This window comes from Oryctolagus cuniculus, chromosome 7, assembly GCF_051225735.1.
Source record: "Oryctolagus cuniculus isolate XC-2025 breed Fujian yellow rabbit chromosome 7, ASM5122573v1, whole genome shotgun sequence".
NCBI classification, from domain to species: Eukaryota; Metazoa; Chordata; class Mammalia; order Lagomorpha; family Leporidae; genus Oryctolagus; species Oryctolagus cuniculus.
Genome location: NC_142873.1, coordinates 94,245,380 through 94,268,462, shown reverse-complemented (window position 1 = coordinate 94,268,462; position 23,083 = coordinate 94,245,380). Strand labels below are relative to the sequence as shown.

At 42.8% G+C, this 23,083-nt stretch overlaps 1 protein-coding gene across 2 annotated transcripts in view; it reads left to right on the top strand.

Moving 5' to 3' along the window:
* The window catches only part of GIPC2 (GIPC PDZ domain containing family member 2), a 102,340-nt gene extending 90,621 nt beyond the window's left edge, over positions 1 to 11,719 (top strand). Inside the window, exon 6 of one of the 2 annotated variants that reach the window (XM_051857580.3) lies at positions 6,915 to 11,719. In XM_051857580.3, coding sequence (XP_051713540.2) covers positions 6,915 to 7,060 — 146 coding nt within the window. In that variant the 3' untranslated portion in view covers positions 7,061 to 11,719. Of the gene's footprint in view, positions 1 to 207; positions 339 to 6,914 lie in introns of those variants that run through there. The other variant, XM_089300436.1, reaches the window with a different exon arrangement.
* The last annotated feature ends 11,364 nt before the right edge of the window (positions 11,720 to 23,083 follow it).

Here is a 23,083-nt window from a genome sequence, read left to right as displayed (position 1 = left end):
GCCCAGGGATCAACCTCATCTGGGAGCTGTTGGAAATGCAGACTCCCAGCATCGCCAGCATCTGCATTCTGCCACTACCTCAGGTGCTTGTCTGATGTTGTGGCATAATATGTTAAGCTGCCACCTGCGATGCTGGCATTCCATATGGCTACTGGTTCGAGTCTCTGGTGTTCCACTTCTGATCCAGCTCCCTGCTAATGCACCTAGGAAAGCAGCAGAAGATGGCTCAAGTCCTTGGTCCCCTGTATCCACATGGGAGACACAGATAAAGTTCCTGGTTCCTGGCTTTGGACTGGCCCAGCCCCAGCTGTTGTAGCCATTTTGGGGAGTGAACTAATGGATGGAAGATTGATCAATCTCTCTCTCTCCCCTATTCTCCTTGTAACTCTGCCTTACAAATAAATAAAACAAATCTTAAAAAATATGACATTTTGAGTGATCAGATATGTGAGGGCATAGCAGTTAGGTGCCAAGGCTGCTTCAGATCAGAATGCCACACTAGGTTTAGAGTTTTTAAGATAAGCATTGTAGCCACAAGATATGAGTATGATGCAGATCATCTCAGAGGTGGGATGCAGCTTTGCAATCCCCCTGTCTCATTACCCAGTACAATCAGAGCGGTGCTTTAATAAGAGGAGTCTTATGTGTGTCTATGGGATGTTTTGCCAACTGGAATTGGAGATGAAGGGGACAGCATGATGACGGGGGGCATGGGAGGCAGCAGCTGCAGAGACTGCAAGGGGAGAAGGGAGTTACAGGTGCTTGGCACACAGGCTGCAGGGCTGGGATGAGGGAGAGAACAGAGAGTCACGCCACCAATGACACAAGTGGAAACAGGAGAAAGACTGGCGATGTTTTTAGAAGGGAATGTGATGTTGTTTTTTGGCTATGCTGCTTAAGATGCTAATGAGACGTCCCGTACAAATCATCCACCAGTTATTCAGAAATGGCTCTGTGGGACTCAAGAGAGATGTTGGGGAGGGAAGCAAAGGACTGGGACTTCTCTGCAGTAAGGTCATGGTTAGTACAGGATTGTGGATGTGCAAGGCAAGACAGTCAAAGGAGAGGAGAGACAGACAGAACCCCCTGGCTTGTGAAGAGTGTCGAAGGAGGATTGTCTCCTGAGCACATGGTTTCTTTTTCTTTTTTTCTTTTTTAAAGATTTATTTATCTATTTGGGAGGCAGAGTTACAGACAGAGATGGGAGAGACAGAGAGAGAGAGAGAGAGGTCTTCCATCTGCTGGTTCATTCCCCAAATGACCACAACGGCTGGGTCTGGGCCAGGCAGAAGCCAGGAGCTTCTTCTGGGTCTCCCATGTGGGTGCAGGGACCCAAGGACATGGGCCATCCTCTGCTGCTTTCCCAGGCACATTAGCAGAGAGCTGGATCAGAATTGGAGCAGCCAGGTCTTGAACCAGCACCCATATGGGATGCTGGCACTGCAGGCAGTGACTTAACCCACTATCCTACAATGCTGGCCCCTGAACACATACAGTGTAAAAGTGCACTCTGCAAGCAGATATCCTCTTTTCTACAATAATGTGACTGTTGAGAGAGAAGAAGCTTTCCTTGTACACATGAAGGGGTTCCTTAATGGCTTAGGAAATTATTTTCCAGGTATAGATAGTCTCCATGAGCATACAGAATAAACAGGACAAGTCAGGCATAATTTTACTGCACCAAACACAGCACCACTTAAAATATTTTTCTTTCTAATTTCAATTAGTCTGCTATATTTTGTGGAGTTTTCTTCTGTTATCTGTTTAGAACTTCATTCCAATATTTTGTAATGGTAACTTCCAAAAATGTAGAGCAGTTGAAAGAGTGGTAAATGCCTTTATAGCTATCACCTAGATTCTGCCAGTATCATTTTACTATGATCACTTTGTCACCTGCTTTTCTTTTTTAAATATTTATTTGAGAATCAGAGAGAGAGAGAGAGAGAGAGAGAGAGAGAATGGCTTTCATCTTTTGGTTGACTTGCCAAATGGATGCAACAGTCAGAGCTGGTCCAGGCTGAAGCTAAGAACCAGAAACTCCATCAGGTCTGCTACTTGGGCAGCAGGGGCCCAAGCACTTGGGCCATCATCCACTGCTTTCCCAGGTGCCTTAGCAGGAAGCTGGATCAGAAGCAGAGCAGCTGGGACTTAAATTAGCACTCTGATATGGGATGGCAGCATTATAAGCATCGGCTTACTCTGCTGCACCACAACTCTGGCCCCACCTACTTTTCCATTTATGTATTCTGTAGAGGGATTTTGGTAAAAAAATATTTGCAATTATAACAAACTTGATGTTCTGCTTTAACAAAAAGATTTCCCCACATCATTACAAATTATTTATAAACATTATTTAAAATGATCTCAAATTATTTCATCAAATATTTCCCATAATATAGTTTATCACACCACACACCCAGCACTGAGAGTCAGTAGATGAGGTTTGGGTCAGAGCTGGGACCTGGGGCAAGATGGGAGACAGGGTGAGACTAGTGAGGACTGTTAGGTCCTCTTCTTGCTTTACTGCTTTTTTGTTGTTGTTCAGCAGGAACTTCCTCAGACTTAGAGAACAGTGACAAGTACAGTACATAGGCTTTTTTCTCTTGAACCATTTGACAGCAAGTTACCTTAATGATATCCAAATATTTTCATGTGCATTTCCTATAAACAAAGGTATTCTATCAAGCCACAACATAGAGATCCAAGTCACAGCGTTGACATTGACATGTTGTTGCCATCTGATATTCATGTCCTGATTGTGTGGCACCAAGTTCTTTAATAGCCAAAGAAGCTGTCACAGGCACACATTGCATTGACTTGCCATTGTGTCCGCCTGGAAGAGCTGCTTTCCTTGAGGCGTTTGGAGAGTACGGGACAGTTAGTTAGTAGAATGCTCCTCAATTCCGATTTGCCTACTTTTTTTTTTTTTTTCCATAATTACATTCAGGTTACAATTCTTTGGCAGGAATATCACAGATGTGATGCTGTTTACTTTTCATTACATCTCATCAGGAGGCCAAGGCTTTTGTTTTTTTTCTCTTGCTAATGTTCACTTTGATGACTTAGGGTGGAATTTCTGGGCTTCTGCACTGTCAAGTTATTCTCTTTTTAATTAGCATTTGGTGGGGAGATATTTTGAAGCTATGTAACTGTTCTCTCTCACCCTCTCCCTCCCATATTCTCAATCAATTATTAATAATCTGTTTATGGACTCCTGGTTTCCTGTTGTATTTGATAGAATTACGAGGGTGCCATTTCTTTCCTTCACACTGATGCTTTTTTCTTTCTCCTTGACTTGGGCAGTGACAGCTCTTGCACTGTCTTTTTCACATGTTCCCATCAGAGTGTTCTTTGTTCGTATTGTTCCAACCATGGAATCAACCATTTCTCTGGGGGAATACTGATTATTTTTAATGAAGGATTATAAAATTATAACGGAGGTGGGTTGTGGTGCAGTGGGTTGAGCTGCTGCCTGGGATATTCATATGTAGTATTGGAGCTCTGATTTGAATCTCAGTTCCTACACTTCCAGCTTTCTGCTAATGTGCCTGGGAGGCAGAAAGTGATAGCTCAAGTGCTTGGGTCCTGCCACCTGTGTAGGAGACCCAGATCAAGTTCCAGGCTTCTGCCTTTTGCCTGGCCCAGTCCTAGCTTTTGCAGGCCTTTGGGGAGTGAGCCAGCAGATGGAGATTCATTCTCTGTCTCTCTCTCACTCTTGCTCTTGTTCTTACTCTCTCTTTTTCTCTCTCTCACCGCCCCCAGTGTTGCTCTGACTTTGAAGCACATGAAAATAAAAAAGTAAGCATTAGAAAAAATGAAGTTATGGCCCAGGACTAAGATCTGGGTGCTTTGCACGCTCAGTGCTTTCAGGTCTGAAGAATATTTATGTCCCTTTACATTATTTCTAAATTGTTCTCTATTTATTTTAATTTTACTTATTTCAAAGGTAGAGTGACACAGAGAGGGGGAGAGATGGAGAGAGAGTGAACCCATTCCCCAAATGGCAGCAGTGGCTGGGGCTGGGCTAGACTGAAGCCAGAAACCAACCTGGAACTCCATCTGGAGTTCATTCTCATTTTGTTCCTTCCCTATTTATCTTTCTCTGAAGGTGACAAACCTGATTCCTATTATTCTTTTTATTTCTTTTTAAGGTTTTTATTTATTTGAGAGGCAGAGTTAGAGAGAGAGAGAGAGAGAGAGAGAGAGATATGGATGTGTGTTCTATCTGCTGGTTCACTCCCCAGATGGCTGCAATGGCTGGAGCTGTGCCAATCTGAAGCCCAGAGCCAGGAGCTTCTTCCAGGTCTCACACGCAGGTGCAGGGTCCCAAGCACTTGGGCCATCTTCCATTGTTTTCCCAGGCCATAGCAGAGAGCTTGATAGGAAGTGGAGCAACCAGGACTTGAACCAGCACCCATTTGGGATGTCGACACTGCAGACACCAGCTTAATCCATTGTGCTACAGCCCCGGCCCATTATGCTTTCTTTTCTTTCTGGTTTTTTTTTTTTTTTTTTTTTTTTAGATTTGTTAATTTATTTGAAAGAGTTACAGAGAGAGATAGAGACAGAGAGGTAGAGACAGAGAGAGGTGTTCCATTTGATGTTTCACTCCCCAAATGGCTGCAAAGGCTGGAGCTGTGCCAATCCAAAGCCAGGAGCCAGGAGCCTTTTCTGGGTCTCCCATGTGGGTGCAGGGGCCCACGGACTTGGGCCACCTTCTACTACTTTCCCAGGCCATAGCAGAGAGCTGGATTGGAAGAGGAGCAGCCGGGACTCGAACCTGTGCCCATATGGGACGCAGGTGGCGGCTTTACCTGCTATGCCACAACACCGCCCTCCCCCATTATTCTTAATATATCCGTATCTACATATGTGGTTAATCCCCATGTAAGTAAGCAATCTCTCATCACTGTTGCTGCCATCCGCCCTCTGCACCCCCATGCCTTTCTGACCCTGTCTGTACTCTTCCACCTCACGTTATACTCCCTGGCCATGGGAAAGCCCTCCTCACCTTACCAAGGCTTTGAATCCTGTACCAGGTCACCCCATTCTTGCTCTGATTTTGGTGCCTTCTGTGGGCCACACTTGTCTCGCTCCCTAGCCTGCCTTATGTTACTAACGAACTATTGAAAAGAGGAATAGCTTTATTTATTTATTTATATTTTTACAATTTTATTTAAGTTATACAAGTTTCATGTATTTCATATATACAGATTTAGGAATATAGTGGCACTCCCACCCCTCCCCCCAACCCTTCTTTCTCCTCCTTCTCACATTCCTATTCTTAATTTTTACAAAGATCTATTTCCAGTTTACTTCATGATCATATAGTTAACCCTACACTAAGTAAAGGAGTTCAGCAGTGGGGCTGGTGCTGTGGTGGAGCAGGTAAAGCTGCCGCCTGCAGTGCTGGCGTCCCACATGGGCACCAGCTCCAGTCCTGGCTGCTCCAGGAGTGGAGGAATAGCTCTTGTCTGCTTGGAAGAGGGCCAGTGAACTTACGAAAGACCAGACCTTGTACCCCATTCAGAGAAATCCTATGATTACTTCAACCTGAGCTTGGCAGGGGGGAGGGGGACAAGGAAAGGCTAAGGCTTTTCTTCTGGGCTTTGGAGTTTTCTTTTTTACCTGAATATCTGTACCCAAGGGCCAAATCACATCCACACTGTCTCCTTCCGCTTGCTGGTACTTAAAGGGAATGAGCTGAACTCCATGGCTTCCAGCCAGCTGGGGCTAGTCCCATGGGATTGCGTACTCATGAAGCTATTGGTTCCCAGACATGGACTGTGGGGCTCAGGTAACTTACTAGAAAAACATAGCAAGGACACCACTTTCATTTTCTGTTCCAACCTGGAGAGGAGCACAGAAAAGGTGCCTCAACTCCGTGGTTGGTCAGATACCTTCCTCTAGGTGGATGGGTTGATGGAACTTGAATGCTCCACTGCAAGCTGTAACCTTTTGCCTATTTTCCTTTGGGAAGGGAGGACTAGATTTCATCATAGATAAGAATAGGGACCAGCAGAGAGGGCAGAGAGAGCGCTTGTGACTAAGGGGAGGTGGAGACTTGTTTTACTTATAATAAATAAAAAGAATAATGGGAATCAGGTTTGTCACCTTTAGAGAAAGATAAATAGGGAAGGAACAAAATGAGAATGAACTCCAGATGGAGTTCCAGGTTTCTGGCTTCAGTCTAGCCCAGCCCCAGCCACTGCTGCCATTTGGGGAGTGGATTCATGCTCTCTCTCTCTCTCTCTCTCCCCTCCTCTGTGTCACTCTGCCTTTGAAATAAGTAAAAAGGGTTTTCTTTCAGGGGACTTTGTCCCATCTATAGGAATGCTGGAGATTCCCAACTGATGGGGTAATCTCCATTTTGACAATTCAAAATTGGGGACAGGGCAGGGGTGATGGTACAAACTTGAGTTTAGCAGAGACGGATTGTTGAAAAAATTTTTTCTACCTTTCTAAAGTGAGAAAGGATATGTATATATTTTTAATTTATTTGAAAGAGTGACAGGGAGAAACAGATCTTTCGTCTGCTAGTTCACTCCCCAGTGGCCTCAATGGCTAGGGGTTGGGGCAGGCTGGAACCAGGAACCAGAAACTCCATCTGGGTCTTCCACATGGTGACAGGGCATCCTCCACTGCTTTCCCAGGTGCATTAGTAAGGAGTTGGATTGGAAACAGAACAGATGGGACTTGAACAAGCACTCTTAAATGGGATGCTGGTGTTGCAGGCTGTGGCTTAACCTACTGTGCCAAAATGCAGGCCTGGGTACCTTACTGTTTTCATTTGTACTAGAAATATGTAACGTGGATAGAGGTTACTTTTAGGAAGTTATTTTGTTGATGTCATTTTCTTCAGTCCTCTGAGGTTATCTTGTTGATCATTAATTTTGAAAAATTATTTTCGACAGCTACCACCATGTTTGAGGCTGGAAAGGGCAAACACAATCCAGATGAGTTTGCTGTGGCGCTCGATGAGACTCTCGGAGACTTTGCATTCCCAGATGAGTTTGTCTTTGACGTTTGGGGAGCCATTGGGGACGCCAAGCAAGGATGAGGCTGATGACGATGATCCACCCCTGAAGAAATGCACCGTGGTTCTTTTTAAAAACAACCCCATAAGAACTTCCTTTAGAAACTTCTGTGACCTTGGTTTAGCTTTATGTATGAAGAATACATTCTTTGAAATATTATTTTGATTTCTGAGTTATTTTTAATGCCATTGTTTATGTGGTATGCCTAAGAAAAATGATCTAAAATATAAATTGTAATGTGAGTTCAAAAGTTTTTAAAGTAAATTTTAAGGTGTATTTTGCTTCCTGTGAACACCTGTGCTTTTATTTTCCACATATAAGTAGCTGATGACAATAGGTCTATAATTCTTTAAGTAATGAAAATTAAGATTGCTGTGTAATTTATCTCAACACATATTCATTTTGTTATACCTGCTTGAACAGTACATGTTAGGAAATGAGAAGTGAATTTTATGCCCACCATGGTTCTAGAAGCACTGCTTTTTTTTTTTTTTTTTTTTTTTTTTAATCTACTGTTTAAGGGAATGAAGATTCCACCGGCCTGTTGATTTCTGTGCCCACCCCTCCACTGGAAAACAATGATTGGTTGATTTTCTCTCTTCTGTTTTTTTGTGATTGCTTTTAAGACTTATGGTTGAGAGTTACTGTGCTGTGTGTGTGTTTGCATGTGTGCAAGAAGAATGAAAAAGAGGCAGATAAGTTACAATCATGTGCATGGTATTTTTTTTTTTCTTTGCAGTTCTTAAGATATTTCCTTTTTACCCAGGGCTACTTTTATGTTACCCTTTATAAGCACTCCAGGGAAGGTTATATACTTTTTGTGGAATTTTTCTTTTGAAAGCTGTTTACTCAGAAAATAACTATGTTTGAGAACATTTGTTTTGGGATTAGGCAGCAACCTTTTTCCAGCCACTTAAACTTTATGAGGAGATACTATCAGAAATAGATTCCCCCCCCAGTGGAAATAAAGGAGGAAGGGAGAATGGAGGAAAAATATTAATCTATTATTTTAGAGTTCTAACACACATTTTCTATAAACCTTATATTATTGAGAAAATTGACGGTAAACAACAGTTTTATCACTGTTCCTTGACATTTTATAGGTGTGAGAGAAATGGAAATGGATGGTTTCCACATAGGTCACCTAATAGAGCAGAGCATGGTGTGACCAAGCCTCCTTTAAAAGTGCTGGATGGAAAATGCTGCATGTTACCTTGGTAATCATAAGTAGCAACCTGTGAGGGATGTGCACTGGGAAATCGGAAGGAGTGCCCTCTTCATGCTGGGTTATTGCTTAGATAGCTCTGTTGTTTCTGGTAAAACTTCACTGTCAGCCACTTCTTTTCATGTAAATTTAATGCTCTGAAGCTGGTATTCTTTGTCCAATTTGAAATCTGCACAAGAAGGTGTTTTAGTCATTAATGGATAAGAAAAGTAACTTACAGGCTATGAATTGTTTTATTACTTTTTCTTCTTTTGAAAATAGGATCCACCTCAGGCTATAATTTGTTGACCTTGTTTAGTGGGTTTCTTTCAGTTCCCCAAAATTCATTTTTTTTTTTTTTTTTGGAAAGGCACAGTGATAGAGAGATTTTCCACCTGCTGGTTTACTCCCCAGGGGCAGCTAACAGCCAGGACTGGGCAAGGTTGTGATGCCAGGAACCAGGAAATGCATCAGATCTGTAGTGTGGGTGGCAGGCACTCAGGTACTTGAGCCATCATTTGCTGCCTTCCAGGATGCAATAGCAGGAAGCTGAATTGGAAGTGGAGTAGCTGGTACTGGAACTGGTACTCTTATATGGAATGCAGGTATTCTGAGTGGCAGCTTAACCTGCTGTGCCACCACTCCTGTGTCTTCTTGATACCATGTCTTTTAGAAAGATACAAAAAAAGAGCCAGAGCAGGTATTTGTTGATTAAGACATCTACATCTCACACTGGAGTGCCTGAGTTTGATTCCTGGCTATGGCTGCTGTCTCCAGCTTCTACCAGTGTAGAATCTGGGAGGCACTGGTGATGGCTCCAGTAATTGGGTTCCTGCCATGCACATGGAAGTCCTGGATTGTGTTCCTGGCTTTGGCCTGGCCCAGCCCCAGCTTTGTGGGCATTTGGGCAGTTGAATCAATGGATGGAGCTCTCTCCTCTCTCTCTCTCTGTCTCTGTCTCTATCTCTGTCTCTCTTACTCTCAAATAAATAAAAAAGAGCAGATATTTTTAGGAGTAGGAGAGTTATTGGAGGATTTAAGAGGCTTATAGAAACATTTTTAGTTTAATTATAGGAATTTTTTTGGCACTAAATGTTAAATTTGAAATGATTTGTTGCTTATTATTGACAGATGTCAGTTTTTCCTTCCTTGTTGGGCATGTATGAAGACTGGTACTTGGTGCTGTTTTCCTTGTGATGAGTAGAATGCCATATTTACAGTGATCATTCCACAGTTTCGATGTGTGAGGTACCAACATCCATGTATTGCTATAACTATGCTTGTCTGTTAGTCTTCAGTGGGCCATTATCATTACTAAGGACTTCAGTTGGGCCCAGATACCTTTTATACAAATAGATTTTTCTTTGAAATGTCCTTGTCTCTTACCTCTGTAACTAAACTGGTAACCATGTCAGTTCTTTTTTTAATGTCTGTTATTCACATCTCTGAAAATATATTTATTTGTGAGCTTTGTGTCTTTTTAGTGCCCAAAAAGGAGCAGAGTCAGTGTTTAGTGCAATCCCCTAAGTGTTGGCTAACCTCCTGCTGTGATGAGAGAATTATTATTTTTTTTCTTTGGTAAATGTTCCACTTCATAGGCACTACTAGACATTTTTAGGACTCTTGTTTTTTCTTGTTCTATAGATTCCCTCCCAATGGTGAGTGATTATTTCGTTTGTTGTTGATTTCCTTACACACAAAATGGTGTCTTCTTTCAGTGACCACTAGGAATGCACAATATAGGGGGAGGCTTTGAGGTCCAGGGAATTAAGCTGCCTCTTAGGGTGACTGCAACCCATATGGAGTGCTGGTTCAAGTCCCAGCCACTCCACTTCTGATCCTGCTTCCTGCTAATGCACTTTAGAAGGCAGCAGATGATAGCCCAAGTACCTTGGTCCCTGCTACCCATATGGGAGACCTGGATGAGTACAGGGCTTCTGGCTTTGGTTGGGCCCAGTCCCTGGCAGTTGCAGGCATTTGGAGAGTGAACCAGCAGATAGAAGATCTGTTTCCATCTGTTTCTCCATCTCTCTTTGTTGCTGTTTCAAGTAAATCTTATGTGGCAAAACTTGCAGATGAGCATTGAACATTGGAGTCAATGGGGCCATGAGCATAGTTGGGTCCTACTGTATACATTATGATGATTACAGGTGGCACATTTTGGATTTTTGTGATGCTTTAAAATTTAAACTATATACTTTTATTTTTTAGACTCTCTAAGAAATCAATTTTAAAAGCAGTAATCAGTTAACTTCTGTTTGGAGCTGCTATAACCGTTATGATAGCATGACTCATAATTAACTAGGGATATATAACTTTATTTTTCCAAATGAGATATAAGTTGCCCTGCAACTTTAGCAAATAGACACTTTCCAAGTAAAGGACACTTCATTGATCCCACATTATTGTTAGACCTTCATCACATCCTGAAACTTGTGGTCTTTTTTAGTCATCATTGCCTATCCAGCATGGTAGCAAAATTAATTTCTTCCACGAAATGGAGTTTTCAACATAATAGCTCTTCTAAACAGAGCTCAGTTATCTGCCAAAGATGTAAAAGATAGGTCATATTATGGCCCTTTCACTCTCTGATGCATCTAAAAATAGATGGCTACCAAGAACCTGGCTGTTACTCTGGGGGAGGTGCTAGGGTAGAAGGACAGCTGAGGTTTTACCCGAGCTGTAAGCGGATAAAGGGATAGGAGATGCTATGCAGCTCACAGTCCCAGTCCCAGTGCCCTGTGTGAAGTACACACGTTATTTTCTTGACACAGATAGAGGGAAATGTCAGAGTAATTACAAGTCCCAGCACATATCATAGTTATAAAATGCTTCTACAGTTGTGAAGTGCAAAATGGCACAGCCTGTCCCTACCCTATTACTTGAAATCTTAGTTCTAAGAAATGATTCATGGTTATTATCTGCAAGGAGGGGGGAGGTTGAATATGGCATGTTTATTTCAGTTGGAGATAGTAAGTCTCCATAAGACTGAAGTATAGTCTTTGATATTTTTCAAGCAATGGCAAATAGGAGGAATTAAAAAAAATTTTAAAGATGATTTTGAGACAACATTTAATATTTTGAACTGTGCCATGTGATAGTATTGATTATATACTGATAAGGTATTCTGTTATTTTAGAAAAAAGGTTTTCCTTTTTATATAAGTTATAACATATACTTAAAAATGTTTGAGATTGAATTTTGGGGAGATCTTAATCTGTGAAGTTGTAAATTATATTTTGATACTGTTATAAATATATTGTTTACTATATTTATACTTATATATGTATAATTTAGTCTGTGTTGATCAAAAAGTGAATTATTTGTAAAGCTATGATTTTGTACTATTTCCTAAAGTGTGACTCCTTAAAATAAGAAGCTTTTCATGAAAAAAGTAATGAACATATTTGTCATAAAAAGCGTTGAGGTTTTAGTACTTTTGGACTTTTAAATATTAATAAATGACAGGAAAAACATATGCCATTGTTCAGGACTGTATTTTTTTTTAAAGATTTATTTATTTATTTGAAAGTCAGAGTTATACAGAGAGAGGAGAGGCAGAGAAAGAGAGAGAGAGAGAAAGAGAGAGGTCTTCCATCTGATGGTCACTCCCCAATTGGCTGCAACGGCTGGAGCTGTGCCGATCCGAAGCCAGGAGCATGCAGGTGCAGGGGCCCAAGGACTTGGGCCATCTTCCTGCTTTCCCAGGCCACAGCAGAGAGCTGGATTGGAAGTAGAGCAGCTGGATCTCGAACTGGCGCCCATATGGGATGGTGGCGCTTCAGGCTAGGGCATTAACCTGCTGTGCCACAGCGCCGGCCCAGAACTGTATTTTTTTTTTTAACATTTCCTTAGTATACTTTTTTTTTTTTGACAGGCAGAGTTAGAGAGAGAGAGAGAGAGAGAGAGAGAGAGAGAAAGGTCTTCCTTTTCCGTTGGTTCACCCGCCAAATGGCCTCCATGGCCGGCGTGCTGAGGCCAGTGCGCTGCGGCCAGCACGCTGTGCTGATCCAAAGCCAGGAGCCAGGTGCTTCCTCCTGGTCTCCCATGCGGGTGCAGGGCCCAAGGACCTGGACCATCCTCCACTGCCTTCCTGGGCCACAGCAGAGAGCTGGACTGGAAGAGGAGCAACCAGGACAGAATCCGGTGCCCCAACCAGGACTAGAACCCGGGGTGCCGGTGCTGCAGGCGGAGGATTAGCCTAGTGAGCCACAGCGCCGGCCCAGTGTATTTTTCTTAACATATGCTGTAGAAGGTATAATCTCTAAGGTCTCTCCAGCTTTAAAATCTCCAAATTATTTGCTGTGATTCAGTAAGAATACATAGATATGTGCTACCACAATTCTTTTAAGATAAAATAGTCATCAGCTCTTTCTGTTATAAGTTAGACGTTTACCTAATATGACACTGTTCCTTCACTGAATATATTTTATGGCAATGATTTCCAAACTATCTTATGAGTAAATTAGAAGAAGATATAATAATGCCTTTTGTATTTATAATTTTGATACAGTTTGAAGGTCCTATGAGAGCCCTATGAGAAATCTTTACAGTACCATGCTAATTCCATATGTTTGGTGGTGAGACCCAGAAATCTGCATTTTGACATCTTCCAGGTGATTCTATGAAGATGAGTCTTGGATCTTGAGGTCTCTGAGGATCCCAGACTAACAATAGGGTAGGAAGATAGATGTGACTTCAAGAATTCATGATCTATGAAGGTAAGTAGAGACAGAAGAAATTTCTAATACAATTAGATAAGTGCTGATGTGGACATAGATACTGTGAGTAAAAACTATATACGACAGTAAGATTCCTCTAAATTTTGCAAAGCAGACGATTGATTTTCTCCCTCCCTCCCTCCCTCCTTCCCTCCCTCCCTCCCTCCCTCCTTCCCTCCCTCCCTCCCTCCCTTCCTTCCCTCCTTCCCTCCCTCCTTTCTTCTCTCCTCCCTTCCTCCCTCCCTCCTTCCCTCCTTCCCTCCTTCCTCTTTGAAAGTCAGAGTTACAGAGAGAGGAAGAGACTGACAGAGATCTTTCATCCTCTGGTTCACTTCTTAGATGGCTACAATGGCCATGGCTGGGCCAAGCCAAAGCCAGGAACCAGGAGCTTCTTCCAGGTCTCCCACATGGGTAGCAGGGTCCAAACACTTGGGCCATTTTCTGCTGCTTTCCCAGTGCATTAGCAGGAAGCTGAATTAGAAGTGGAAAAGCTGGAACTTGAACCAGCACCCATATGGGATGCTGGTGTTGCAGGCAATGGCTTCACTGCTATGCCACAATGCCAGTCCAGTAGCTGATTTTCTAGCTATAACTTAGTATGCTGGGAGAATTTATTAATTTAGTGAAATAGACTTTTTGATGGGTATATTTTTTTAACTTTTATTTAATGAATATAGATTTCCAAAGTACAGCTTATGGATTACATTGGCTCCCCCCCCTCCAATGACTTCCCTCCCACCTGCAACCCTCCCCTTTCCCGCTCTCTCTCCCCTTCCATTCTTATCAAGATTCATTTTCGATTCTCTTTATATACAGAAGATCAGTTTAGTATACATTAAGTAAAGATTTCAACAGTTTGCACCCACATAGAAACACAAAGTGAAAAATACTGTTTGAGTACTTGTTATAGCATTAAATCACAATGTACAGCACACTAAGGACAGAGATCCTACATGAGGAGTAAGTGCACAGTGACTCCTGTTGTTGTCTTTACAAATTGACACTCCTGTTTATGGTATCAGTAATCTCCCTATGCTCCAGTCATGAGTTTCCAAGGCTATGGAAGCCTTTTGAGTTCACCAACTCTTATCTTATTTAGACAAGGTTGTAGTCAGAGTGGAAGTTCTCTCCTCCCTTCAGAGAAAGGTACCTCCTTCTTTGAAGACCTGTTCTTTCCACTGGGATCTCACTCACAGAGATCTTTCATTTATTTTATTTTATTTTATTTTATTTTTTTTGCCAGAGTATCTTGGCTTTCCATGCCTGAAATACTCTCATGGGCTTTTCAGCCGGATCCAAATGCCTTTAGGGCTGATTCTGAGGCCAGAGTGCTATTTAATACACAGTTATTCTTAAGTGTTGAAATTTAACTGAAATGTGATCCCTGTTAAACATAAGAGTGGGAATAAGAGAGGGAAGAGATGTACAATTTGGGACATGCTCAAGCTGACTTGCCCCAAACGGTAGAGTTAGAAACATACCAGGGGATTCCAATTCAATCCCATCAAAGTGGCATGTACCAATGCCATCTCACTATCCAAGTGATCAATTTCTGTTCACAATTGATCATAATGAAAGGACTAAGAGTCAAAGGGATCACATAAACAAGACTAGTGCCTGCTAATACTAACTGATAGAATAAAAAAAGGGGAGAGCGATCCAACATGGGAAGTGAGATACACAGCAGACTCATAGAATGGCGGATGATGGGTATGTTATTAACCCATATGATGATTTTGCCTCAGTTTATTTGCAGTGTTTGCTGCTTACCAATGATTCAAATGAATATTGGTTATTTAGTTACCTTTGTTAGACATTTTATCTTCTAATTTTGTAGATACATCCCCTGAAACACTGGTTTCCAAAGCACACTTTTGCATTTTATAGTATAGAATTAACATGCATGTTAAGAAGGTTGGCCTCTCATTGACAATAACTTCAATGGCTACTGTGGTCTTGATGCTGGAAAAGCTAGTAAGAATAAAAGTTTATAAAATGCTACCTGAATTTTCCTTGTATAGGTGTTTTTTTAATGAATGTCTTTGTGTCAGAAATGGTGCATTGCAGATGATTTATGCTTTATTATCTTAAATGTCATCTAATAATATGTGGGTAATCACATTTAGGATTTTTAACTTTATATCCAATGAATTACTTTAACCTTGAAAAAGTGATTTTCTGGGGCTGGCACTGTGGCGTAGTGGGTAAAGCCGCCATCCCATATGGGTGCTGGTTTGAGTTCTGGCTACTCTGCTTCTGATTCAGCTCCCTGCTAATGTGCCTGGGGTGGCAGTGGAGGTTGGCCCAACTCTTTGTGCCTCTGCACCCATGAAGGAGACCCAGAGGAAGCTCCTGGCTCCTGGCTTCAGATCGGTCCAGCTCCCATTGTTGTGGCCATTTGGGAAGTGAACCTATGGAAGGAAGATTCTCTCTCTCTCTCTCTCTCTCTCTAACTCTTCCTTTCAAATAATAAATACATCTTAAAAAAATAAAATGATATCTCTGAAAGTCAGAATTTCCTCTTGTGGTTCGGATAGGTTACTGTATGTGTAATTTTATTTAAATTTAACTTTATTTTAAAAGCTTCTCAGTGAGAAGTAAACAGAAGTATAAAAGTGAAGCAAACCAAAGACTTTTTTCCCCATAAAACTGAACATGGCTTCTTCTGCAGTGGATATGGAGAAAAATGGGGACATAAAATGCTGCGAATTTAGCAAGTGGAGGAGCCTTGCGGCATTTTCGTTTGGGAGGAGGATAGTGAGAGCACTGCAGCTGTCTCTTGGCCAGAGCCTTCTCTCCTCACTTCTCCCTTCTCTTCCCCATCCAGGCTCCATGGTGGGGCTTCCTCAGGCCTCTGATGGGTTCCTGTCCCTCACCCTCCACCCTTTCTCAGTGACATGTCCCATTCCCATGGCTCTATGCATCTTTATACTACTGACTCCCAAATTTCTACCTGTAGCTTGGCCCTCTCCTCTGAGCTCCGAACTTGGGTATTCAACCTCTTCCTTGGCATTTCCACTCAAAACTTTAGCATGTCAGGATGAAACCTAGAGTTTTTTCTTCAAAGTCTTTCTTCCTCAGCTTTCCGACAGGCAGTGGCATCACTGTTGACCTCTTTGTTCCTTCACTTCATCACATTCATCAGCAGGTCCTTTTCACGTGTCTCCAAAGACACCTCCCACATCGAGCACTTCTTACCAGTGTCTTGGGCACCTCTTCAGTCCATACCACATTCCCTATCTGGGTGGCTGCAACAGACTCAGCAGCTCTCCCTTCTTCAACTCCTGCCCTCCTCCAGGTGAGACGACAGAGTAATGAGAGTGCTCTCAAAATGTCTGTGACAGGACATGATTACTCAGCTTTTCAAAACAAAGCAACATATCTCATTTATTCCTTCTCTGAAAGTGTTGGATATTAACCCCTTTCTGTCTTTGTGGAAAAGGGCATTAGATTTTGGAAGATTCATCTCCTGTTACTAAAGGGGTCACAGGTTCTACTGTGGAAGAGCTAGGAGGAAGGAGACGGGGGAACTTCCACAGGTATAGACTAAAGGCTGTTAGGAAGTGAATGTGTGTGTGCGTGTGGGTGTGGGTGTGGGTGTGGGGGTGTGTGTGTGTGTTGGGGTATGAGAATGTCATAATATTGGGCAGCAGCAGGGCAAGCAGTCCCATCAGACAGGTGTGAGGGTAGACAACAGGACTCTACAGTGCACTGCATTGCTAAGCTATGGTGCTCAGTCGGTTGGGTGTATTAAATGCAATTTTGACTTAGTATATTTTTACTTTATGATGGGTTTCTTGATAGAACTCCATCTAAGTCAAGAAGCATATTAATATGCATGTACATATGATAAGAGTTCATATAGAAGTTGACTCTTGCTGTTGTAGAGGCTGAGAAGTCCCATGATCTATCTGCTTGCCCATACCCTGGAGAATCAGAGAAGCTGGTAGTATAGTTCAGTTTGTAGCTGAAGGCCTGAGAATGGAAGCGAGGTAGAATAATGATGTAAGTCCTGCCTGAGTTCAAAAGTCTGAGAACCAAGAGCACCAATAACCAAGGAAAAGATGGATGTCCAGCTCAAGCATAGAGAATAAATTCACCCTTCCTATGCCCTTTTGTTCTACTTTGGCCTTCAACACTTTGAATGACACCCACCTACACTGGGAAAGGTCATTTGTTTTACTCGTTCATTAATTCAAATGCTGGTCTCTTCTGGAAATACCCTCCCAGACATACCCAGAAATAATGTTTGCTAACTATGTGGGCAGCCCTTAGCCCCATCAAATTGGCACAAAATTCATCATCATAAGCACCCAAGCCTCTTTTGAAAACTTAACTCATTGACTAGAGACTTCCAGCATTCATAGAACCCAATTTGTTCCTAGTATCAGTGATTGGTGAGGATTTTATTTGCCATAGGCCTTGCCTGTCCCTGCTCACTAGGAGTGTTACCTCATCAGCCCAGACCTTTTTGGCTTACATCTGTGTATGTCCCTCTTCCAAACTCTTTTATTTTCAATGTCAATATCCACATGTACATACCTTGGAAAACATAGGTGATCCCTCCATCACTTGGTGGAAGAGTAGGGAAAACCTATGTGTACTTGAGGAGACTGATCTGAGCTAGCATGAGACCCCTGGCTGGGACATGGGCAAATGACCCACCCTGCTACGTGTTTACGGATCATATCACTCCCTTTCAGACTCCCTTCAGTGGCCACTGATGCCCTGCCTATCACATTGCCTCCCCTGTCCCGTGCTAGCTCTATGCTCTGGTTATGTTGAATTTTCTTTCTCTTCCACTCTCTTAACCTTTCTCAGAGTTTTTTATTATCATTTTAGAGGGAGGGAGGGAGGGAGGGAGGGAAGGAGGGAGGGCAAGAGAGAGAGAGTGAGAGAGAGTAAATATTACATCTGCTAGTTCATTCCCCTCTGGCTGGGAACTGGGCTGGGGCCAAAGCTGGGAGTCAGAGTCTCAATCCAGATCTCTCACATCACGTGGCTGGCAGGAACCCAATTACTTGAAACATCAATGCTGCCTCCCAGGGTCTGAATAACAGGAAGCTGGAGTCAGGAGCCACAGCTAGGTATTGAACCCTCCTCTAATATGGGATATGGGCATTTTAACCAGTATCTTAACTGCTAGACACCTCTCAGAGCTTTTTACTTGTATCTTCTCTGCCTTGAACATCTTTCCTCTTATTTGTCTTTTTTTTTTTTTAAAGATTTTATTTACTTATTTGACAGGTAGAGTTACAGACAGTGAGAGAGAGAGAGAGAGACAGAGAGAAAGGTCTTCCTTCCATTGGTCCCCAGATGGCCACAATGGCCGGAGCTGCACCGATCTGAAGCCAGGGGCCAGGTACTTCTTCCTGGCCTCCCATGTAGGTGCAGGGGCCCAAGCACCTGGGCCATCTTCCACTGCTTTCCCAGGCCACAGCAGGGAGCTGGACTGGAAGAGGAGCAGCTGGGATTAGAACCCGCACCCATATGGGAGGCCAGCGCTGCAGGTGGAGGATTAACCTCGTGCGCCATAGCACTGACCCCTTATTTATTTATTTGAGAGGTAGAGTTACAGACAGTGAGAGGAAGAGAGAGAGAGAAAGATCTTCCATTCACTGGTTCACTCCCCAGTTGGCTGCAATGTACAGAGCTGAGTCAATCTGAAGCCAGGAGCCAGGCGCTTCCTCTGGGTCTCCTGCACGGGTGCAGGGGCCCAAGAACTTGGCCATCTTCTGCTTTCCCAGGCCATAGCAGAGAGCTGGATCAGAAGTGGAGCATCAGAAGTGGAACCCATGCCCATATGGGATGCTGGTGCCGCAGGTGGAGGATTAACCTACTGCACCACAGCGCTGGCCCTTTAATTGTCTTTCTTCCTTTTTTTTTCTTTTTTGACAGGCAGAGTTAGACAGTGAGAGAGAGAGCCAGAGAGAAAGGTCTTCCTTCCATTGGTTCACTCCCCAAATGGCCGCCATGGCCAACGTGCTGCGCCGATCTGAAGCCAGGAGCCAGGTGCTTCCTCCTGGTCTCCCATGTGGGTGCAGGGCCTAAGCACTTGGGGCCATCCTCCACTGCCTTCCCTGGCACAGCAGAAAGCTGGACTGGAAGAGGAACAACCGGAAGAGAACCGGTGCCCCAACCGGGACTAGAACTGGAGTACTGGCACCGCAGGAGAAGGATTAGCCTAGTGAGCCGCAGCGCTGGCCTTAATTGTCTTTCAATTATTAGTTTATTTTTTTTTCTTAATTTAAAAAAATTTGAACTAGAGAGAGAGCTCCCACCCACTGGTTCATTCCCCAAATGCCTGCAATGGCTAGGACAGGGCCTGGCCAAAGTGGGGGAGCCGGGAACTCAATTCAGGTCTTTTACATGGGTGGCAGAGACCCAACTACTTGAGCCATCACTGCTGCCTCTTAGGGTCTGTGTTATCAGGAAGATGGAGCCAGGAGTGGCATCAGGACTTGAACCTAGGCACTCTGATATAGGACATGGGCTTCTTAGCTGCTGGGCCAATGACCATCCTCAGTTATTAGTTTAAATGCCACTTCTTTGGAGAAGACTTTTAAAAAAAGTACCATTTACCTTTTAATCAATTAAAAAGTTTTATTCTCATCCACTGGAAAGATGGAGTAAAAGAGTAGGGGGTGGAGAGAGAGCGAGAGAGCGAGAGAGCAAACAAGCTTCCATCTACTGGTTTACTCACTAAATGCCTGCAATAGCCAGTGCTGGTCCAGGCTGAAGCCTGTAGCCCTAGGATTCCATTTGGGATCTCCTATGTGTATGGCAGAAGCCCAAGCACTTTGGCCATCATTTGCTGCTTCCCAGAATGCATTAGCAGGAAGCTGGATCAGAAGCAGACTAGCCAGCACTCAAATTGACACCTCAGTCTAGGATGTGGGCATCCCAAATGGTAGCTTAACCTGCTGCACCACAACGCCCAGCCCATGGCAAAGCCTTTTCAAATCTTCTTCCTCCCCTTATCCTCTGCATTCTTAATCCCAGCCTCTATTTATTTCCATCAAAACACTTCACTACTCGCAATTACTTTATTGTGCGGTTTTTAAAAAAATTATTTTCTATTTGAAAATCGTATTCTTGGGATGAGATTGTTTCTGGTTTCCTACTTTTTTTTCTCTAGTACTTAACTTGCAGCCTGGTGAGTATTAAAAACTAAAATAGCAACTATTGATGAGGAGCCTCAACAAAACTCTAAGTGCTCTCTTTGTCCCTGGGTGCAGGGAATGGATCACCTCATCCAATGTTTAGTAACCCCTGAGGAAGGTCATGATCACCTCCACTTTACAGATGAAGAACCAGTGCCAGAGAAATTAAATGACTTGCTATAGGGCACATATTTGGCTAGTGGCAAAGACAAGATTTGAACCTAGTTTTGAGTTTAAGTCTGGGACCCTCCCCAAAGCTGATTCTGTTAATATTTTGCTAGAACAATGTAGCATGTGCTAGTCATTGAACCGAAACAAGCTGTGTAGGAGATGAAAGCCCAGAGAGCAAGGTTATAGATTCAATTAAGTAGTCTCCATAGCCTGAGTAAGGGAACAGTTCCACAGAATTCAAGCCAAGAAGTAGATTTAGATGGCTTAGTGATGGATTTTAGGTTAGAAGCTATATGCTGAAGGATTCTGATAGTTCTTTAGGTTAAAAAATTCCAATTAGTAAGATTTAAGTTTTTATTTTAAAAAATATGTTAATTGTTAGAATAAATTCTTGCTAGAATGAAAGAAGAAAAAGAGAAGGAGAAGTAAAAGGAGAACAGGAAAATGAAAGGTCTTGACCGTTTCTTGGAGAATGAGGTCTGGACTTAGAAATCTTACAAAGCTTCTTCTGGTTAGAGTGATTTCACGGTTTAATTGATTTGGGCTGTGGGTATTTTGCTTTTGGGAGTCATTACTGTTTATATTTTAGAAAGCTATTGTTTAGTTGGTGTTTCAGAAACTGTCTTTTAAGGGCAATTGCTGTGTTCGTTAGGCATTTTTTGATAGTATGAGTTTTAAAAAGTAGCAGCTTGTTATTAAATGTCACATGTGCCATTTACTGTTTGAAAGTGGCATTAGCATTTCAGATTTCATAGGCCCTGGAATCTCAATATTAATCACTTTTAAAACTCTGAGATATTTAAGTTCTGAGGAACAAATTGGGAAGTTTTATTGCTTCAGAAAGCTCATTTCTGGACTAAAAGTCCAATTTGTATGCTGAAGAAGTGAGTTAATAGAGATATTATAAATCCTCAATATATTTCCCTCTCAATTCTTTCCTATACATAAAATTCATCAATTAAAACTTATTAACTTGTGAGTTAATGAATAGAGAATATTATTGAGCCTTCCCTCAATATTAAACATAAAATACAACCATCTGTAACTGAGTTGATTTTAAAAATCAGATCAGGGCCGGCGCCGCGGCTCACTAGGCTAATCCTCTGCCTAGCGGCGCCGGCACACCGGGTTCTAGTCCTGGTTGGGGCGCCGGATTCTGTCCCGGTTGCCCCTCTTCCAGGCCAGCCCTCTGCTGTGGTCAGGGAGTGCAGTGGAGGATGGCCCAGGTGCTTGGGCCCTGCACCCCATGGGAGACCAGGATAAGCACCTGGCTCCTGGCTCCTGCCTTCGGATCAGCGCGGTGCGCCCCGGCCGCAGCGGCCATTGGAGGGCGAACCAACGGCAAAGGAAGACCTTTCTCTCTGTCTCTCTCACTGTCCACTCTGCCTGTCAAAAAAAAAAAAAAAAAAAAAAAAATCAGATCAATCGTGTTCCTTTCCACAGTGTCTAATATTCATCTGCAATGGGGCCATGTTTATTGAATTCCAATTTAGAGTTCTCCAGGGAAATTCTGAAGAAGGAAAGCAGACTGAAATCGAGACAGTGGCCTTTTAAAGAGTGATCATTCTAAACTTCTATGGATATGTCTGTGTCTCCTTTTTCATTTTCTTGATCTCATCATGAAATACTCTGGTTTAATCTTTTAAAATGAATTAACTGTGTTCCAGAAAGATTCCTTCAGATGTTCTAATACTTATTTCACTGATTACTAGAAGATCTCCACTTTCTCCACCCCAGTCGTCCAATATGGTGGAAGTGAATTCGCTAGGCTATTTCTTTTCCCTACCTTGACTGACCAGTAGGTGGCATCCCTTACCCCAGCTACTGCCTCAAGGCTACTTTCCTTTTTCTGACCCTGAATGCAAGTCAGATGATACTTTCTTGTTGTAGTCATTCTGGTTTGCCCAGTCTGACTTTTGAGCTCATTTGTGATCCAACTAAGGCTATCCTATTGGCAGTTAAAGTGTCTTGGATATTTAGATAACTTCAAACTGCAGAGATTGTATCAAGTGGCCTCAGAGAGTGTTCAGTGGGAATGACTGATTCTTTCAAACCAACCAAGGTTCCCATAAGACCTGAGAGGTGCAGAAATGACGGAGTGCCGAAGTGCTGCAGCAGTGATTAGGGTTAATATTCTGTGAAAGTTATTGATGACTTTATATCAAGCATAAAATTAAATAGGTACATTAAAAACTTCAAAACCTCCCCCTTGACTTCTTAGAGGAGATTCAGGTGAACCGATGATTGTGAATTAAATTGTTCTTTGATTGAATAGATAAAACAAGTTGAGCTTCTCTGCATTCAGTAATCAATATTATGTAGATAATTCACGGGACGAAAGGCTTTTATACCCAGACATACATATATTGCTGTTTTTTTTTTTTTTTTTTTTTTTTTTTTTTTTTTTTAACAGGCAGAGTTAGACAGTGAGAGAGAGCCAGAGAGAAAGGTCTTCCTTTTTTGTTGGTTTACCCCCTCAATGGCTGCTACGGCTGGCATGCTGCACCGATCCAAAGCCAGGAGCCAGGTGCCTCCTCCTGGTCTCCCATGGGGTGCAGGGCCCAAGGACTTGGGCCATCCTCCACTGCCTTCCCGGGCCACAGCAGAGAGCTGGACTGGAAGAGGAGCAACTGGGACAGAATCCGGTGCCCCAACTGTGACTAGAACGCAGGGTGCCGGCGCTGCAGGTAGAGGATTAGCCAAGTGAGCTGCGGCACCAGCCTATATTGCTGTTTTAACAGTTGTCAGTTGACATGCTCAATCTGACTTGCCCCAGATGGTAGAGTT